Source organism: Propithecus coquereli, unplaced genomic scaffold, assembly GCF_000956105.1.
Source record: "Propithecus coquereli isolate 6110/MARCELLA unplaced genomic scaffold, Pcoq_1.0 Scaffold19, whole genome shotgun sequence".
NCBI lineage: Eukaryota > Metazoa > Chordata > Mammalia > Primates > Indriidae > Propithecus > Propithecus coquereli.
Window position 1 is genome coordinate 11,018,931 of NW_012143856.1, and position 5,818 is coordinate 11,024,748.

General features: G+C 34.5%; 1 protein-coding gene across 1 annotated transcript in view; it reads right to left on the reverse strand.

Moving 5' to 3' along the window:
• The window catches only part of CPA3 (carboxypeptidase A3 (mast cell)), a 23,174-nt gene that overhangs the window by 6,887 nt on the left and 10,469 nt on the right, over window positions 1-5,818 (reverse strand). The window contains 4 exon segments of the mRNA XM_012642884.1: window positions 670-780; window positions 2,121-2,222; window positions 3,505-3,606; window positions 3,709-3,808. Coding sequence (XP_012498338.1) covers window positions 670-780; window positions 2,121-2,222; window positions 3,505-3,606; window positions 3,709-3,808 — 415 coding nt within the window.

A 5,818-nucleotide genomic window follows, 5' to 3' on the forward strand; every position in this document is an offset into this window, starting at 1 on the left:
TTCAGTTAGTTTTAAAAACTGTTGATTAGTTCTCAGTATTAGAAAATGATCAATGATGTTTTGAAATTACCTATAATTTAAATGATAACTTCATTACATCTTTCACCATTTACAGATTCAGATATAAAGCAGGTCAAATTGTGACTGTTGGAGCATTTCAGGAAAGAACTCGATGTGATAGTATCTGTCTGAACGTTCAGTATGAATTTTATTTAGTAACAGCAGGGCTATAAAAGACAAATAGATATCTACGTCTCTCTTTTATTTTTGATACAATGATTTCATCTTAAATACTGTTCCAAATTGATGGAATACAATGATTTTTGCTTTGAAATCAATGTGTTCATAATGGTTTTAAATGACTTTCATTCTTAACTAGAAAATGCCATATTATATAATATAATCATACATTTCCTTTATAATTACTGCTTTCTTTCATTTTTCCACATACCTAGCTTCGGCAGCAAAAATTTCATATTATTTCAAGGACACCTATGCAACCAGGAAATTGTACTTCACTTAGTCTGAAGTTAAGATTTTAAAAAATATGCTTTTCTGAATTGAAATTAACTAGTTAACCAAAACTTAAACTTAATGCATAACAGTCAGCATGATTAAATCCAGTAAATAATATATTGTTTAAATGCAAATGTGAGTACAGAACAGCACCTTTGTCCATGACCAAATGTATCCATCAACGTTGAACACAGGAAGAACATAAAAATTCATTTGGTCCAAGAGTTTGGTCATAATTTTGTCTTTTCCATAAGTTTTGGTTGCCTGTAGGAATAGGAAAAATTAAGCTATTGGTGTGAAATTTAGCTACCATGTGGAGAACTGTGGTTATAATAGTAATAACTTGAGTAATTTGCCCAAGGTCACATAATTTCAAACAGATTTTTCCTAAAATAAACAAAAATAAATGACCCATATAGGTTACAGGAAAAAGCCTCACTTATTCAGACTAGTGACATTAATTGAAATGAACACTCTTTAAAGGATTATTTAATTATTCAGACTTATAGCATCCCAAATGTAGCATGTGAGATATGTTTCACAGGAAGAATGGAGGCCAAGTGGGAAGTACAACTTATTTTAAATGGATTCTTTCCCTCACAGCCTTTGCATAAATATAGACTGAGTCTGTAAACATGAGAATATGCAAGTATGGGAGCAGATTCATAAAATAGTTATAAAGGGGATTAAAAAGAAGAAAATTTCTATTAGTAAAATACTCAAGAATTTAGAGACTGACCAATCAACTTTTTTCTCATATCCGACTGAATTTTTTCTAATTAATTGGATTTTCGTGGCTACCCAATATCTTTCCTACCACTCTTGGAAAATCCCTTCCAGGTACATCTGTACTGGAGTCAAGAGATTTTTTTTTTGTAGCCCTATGATGTGTGTTCCTTTTATGGGTTGAGTAAGGGGAGCTCTTGGTGTTCAGCTGGGAGAGCTAAAACAACTACAGGGATAAGTCAGTTCTACCGGCAGATTCTTTCCTAGTGGAAAGTATCCGTACCCAGAAAACCAGTGTCATACATATTCCATCAATGTGTTATGTGCAAAAGCTGGCAGAAAGAGAGAGTTAAAAGATAGTAGGAGTCAGAATACAATAGCAATAGCGTGAGAGGAATAACGAACATATAAACTGGATTTACCTTTTTAAAAAAGTGAGTTATTTTTCACTTGGAAAGGAAATTTAAGTATGAAAATTCCAAATAAATGCATGTCTATTGAAATATCTAAAAAGGAATGAAGGATCTATGTTTTAAGCTCATTGAAGAAAGGTCAAATTTGTAGGTTGTAATATGAAGGTGGTTTCAGGTTTTCCATACTTGACTATAGAAAGAATTTTCATATCATATCCCCCAAAAGTTTTTTTTTTTAGTTTCATAAACTCTCAGCTGAAGTTCAAGAAATTTGAAGAGAAGGTGTCAATTTTATAAAAACTGCAATGTTGAGTAAAATTCAGAGCATTTCTTCCCTGACAACACCAAGTGTGGGCTCTTCTAGTTAAGTGGAACTGCATGTTTGGAAAGGGGTGCCTCCACTCAGGGAAGTGCTGGAGAACTGGCAGTCAAAGGACCATTGTGAGAGTGTTCTGAGTCACTTACCTGGTAGACAAACCACTGGCAGAATGCTGGGGAGACCCATTCCTGTGCATGAATGCCACAATCCATAAAAACAAACTTTCTTCTTTTATCTCCTTTCCCAATCTATTTAAAAATAAACTTGAGATATTATTTTGCATGAACTCACACATTGATCCCTTGTCGACCAATAACTCATTCATATTCTCAAAGCAATTCTTTCACCCTGTCTGTTGTTGAATGAGAACTGTGCATGCACATGTTGTTCTCAGGGAGGACCATGGCACGTATTCTTAAAGGTCTATACATAATTCATAATCTATGAATCTATGCTATATATATATATATGCATTATATATTTTTCAAAAATTTCTCAGTGTCAGGCAGATTTTAGGATTTTTAAAAAATCATAATCTATTGTTTTTCTTATTTTATTGCTAACATCTTATGTTCTGAGAAATAAATTATAAAGTCACTTCTCTTTCTGCCGTTTCCTTTTGTTTATCTGGTTTCATAAACTGGGGATGTTAGCCTGGAGTGGAAATTTTATGTTGTGCTTGGAGTGAGGAGGAGGAATAGTAGAGGATATCTGAAGGGCTGTCATTTTGAAGAGAGTTTAGATTTGTTTTAGGTGGTTGAAGATAATGAATGAATGAGGGTTCAGGGTAAGGATAGCCTTCCCAGTTATTAAGGGGCTATTTCAGGGAGCAGTATCTAAGGAAGTACAAATATCCAGCAGCAGCTGAAGGACAATTGTTAGCTCTGTTATAGAAGGAAATTTATGGGGTACATGTGAAATTTTGTTATATGTATATACTGCATAGAGATTAAGACAGGGTATTTATGATGTCCATTACCTGAGTACAATATATTTCTGTTAAGTATAGTCATCCTACTCTGCTATCAAACACTGACTTTATTCCTTCTATCTTACTGTATGTTTGTACCCTTTAGCTCACCTCTCTTCATCCCTCCTGCCCCCGCCAACTCACCCTTCCATCAATATGGGGTTGAAATGCCTAACATACTGTTCTGCGGTCCTATGAGTCTATGATATTTAAATTCCCTTCATGACATTCATTCAACAATCTCACTGAATTTTAATAGGTCAGCGAGGGTTTTATACACCAGGGATATCACGAATTCTTGTAATAAAGCTGTAGGATGAGATATTTTTCTGGGTTTGTCCACTGTGCAATCTCTGACAAATGTTTATTCAGACACTTTCTTGGTTCTACCAAAACCACCTGTCACTTCTATTCTTAAATGGATGTCTAGAGCCTAAATATTCTTTCATAAGATAGTATTTTTTGTTATCTCAAAATTAGCTCAGTTGTGTCACAAAGTAACTTTTAAATTCATGTTTTTCAACACTAAGAAGAATCAGTGGTTCTTGAATTATTTTTACCTTGAGAACATATAGTGGATTATCTTCAATAGTAGATCCAATTTTAATACGAGAGATCATTTCGGGATGCTTAGCCACCATTTTTTCAGTCCAAGCCACAATCTTAAGAGCAAAACCAATTTTGAGAAATTGGAATAAAAGGAAACAAAATGACAATAAATGTTGAGGGTAACTTTTTTGAAGTTCCGGTATTTTATACTGTACCTTTTCCCAGTTATTGTATTTTGCATAGCTGTGCCTGCTTGGGATATCTTTAACATCAAATTGTTTCTCAATCTCTTCTTGTAGATCATGAATCAGGATTCTGTTTGACAGGGAAATGATAAAATACACATTTTATCATGGGAAAGAAAAACATAGTTATCTTTCACTTGCAGAATATTTCTCTTCCCTCTCCTCTATCTTTAATCAAGTTTTCTCTGTTTCTTCGTTATTCTTTTCTATCCATCTCCTCCAAACATGTCATGTGTCTGGCTTCTGATCTCCCCATTTATCTCGAGCTGTGCTGTTCAATATGGTGGTCTCTAGCCAGGAGTGGCTACAGAACACTTAAAATGGGGCTTTCCAAAAATAGAAATTTCTGTACATGTAAAATACACATTAAAATGTGAAGACTTAGCATAAAAATTCTGTAAAATATCTCACTTGTAAGTTTTATATCGATGCGTTAAATAATATTTCAGATATATTGGCTTAAATAAAGTCTATTTCTAAAATTAATTTCACTTGTCACGTTTTACTTTTTAAACATGGCTACTAGAATATTTTAAATTACATGTGTAGCTTGTATTGTAATGCTATAGTACTCCCCATCCTTCTCCAAAACACACACATATTCCACATACACACAACACAGGCAACAATGAATGTTTTCATGCACAAATCTACAGACCATCCCTTATAATTTCACACTTTGAGAGCTGGGAGAAACATGAATATTAATAATGATAACAATAAAAAGCAGGTACTTAGCATTTACCATGTGCCAGGCATTGCTCTGACCTCCTTATGTACCTTATTAGCTCATTTAATCTTCATATGAGATTATTTTCCTTGTCTTACTAGATGAGAAAAAGGAGCCACAAAGTGTAGAAACAACTTGCCTATGGTTATAGATCTAGAAAATGGCTAAGATGATTTGGAGGGGTTGAAATAAGAGGCAGGAAAAATCCTTGGGAGGCTAATGTTGGGGGTCAGAGGTTTATACCTTGGCTTCTTCCCATTTTCATCTCTTCCTGAGTCATCTCATCTCATCATCTTGTGGAGCCCCATGGCTCTAATGGTCACATGATGGTTGCTTATACTTGAATCTCCAAGTCTAGCCTTTCCCCCGAACTCCAGGCTTGCACATCCAACTGCCTAACTATATTTTCACTCAGACATCCATTTGGTTTTTGTTTGTTTGTTTTTAAAATTTACTTGTAGAAATTTATGGGATACGTGTAAAATTCTGTTATATGTATATAACGTGTAGTGATGAAGACAGGGTATTTAGGGTGTCTATCACCTAAGTACAATACATCCTGTTAAGTATAGACTCCCTTACTCTGCTATCAAACATTGAATTTATTCCTTCTATCTTACTGTAGTTTGTACCCTTTAGCTCACCTCTCTTCATCCCTTCCCTTCTTTCCCACTCACCCTTCCCAGTCTCTGTTATCTATCTTTCGACTGTCTACCTTCATGTGACCAAATCTGCAGCTCCCACATAAGTGAAAACTTGTGATATTTGACTTTTTATGCCGGGGGTACTTTACTTAGGATAATGACCTCCAGTTCCATCCATGTTGCTGCAAATGATGTCACTTCATACATTTTTGTGGCTGAACCGTATTCCATTGTGTATACATACCACATTTTCTTTATCCATTTATCCGTTGATGGATATTTAGGCTGATTCCATACCTTTGCTATTGGGAATAGTGCTGCAATATACATACGAGTGCAGGTATTCCTTTGATATATTGATTTCTTTTCCTTTGGGTAGCTACCCTGAAGTGGGATTGCTTAAGTTTTTTGAGAAATCTCCATACTGCTTTCCGTAGTAGTTATACTATAATAGTTTACATTCTCACCAACAATGTGTAAGATTTCCTTTTCTCCACATTCTTGCCAACATGTGTTATTTTTTGTCTTTTTGGTAATAGCCATTCTGACTAGGGTAAGATGATAGATACCTCATTGTGATTTTGATTTGCATTTCTCTGAATATTAGTGATGTTGAGCGTTTTTTCATATACTTGGCCATTTGTATGTCTTCTTTTGAGAAATGTCTATTCAAGTTCTTTGCCACTTTTTTTTTTATTTCAGCATA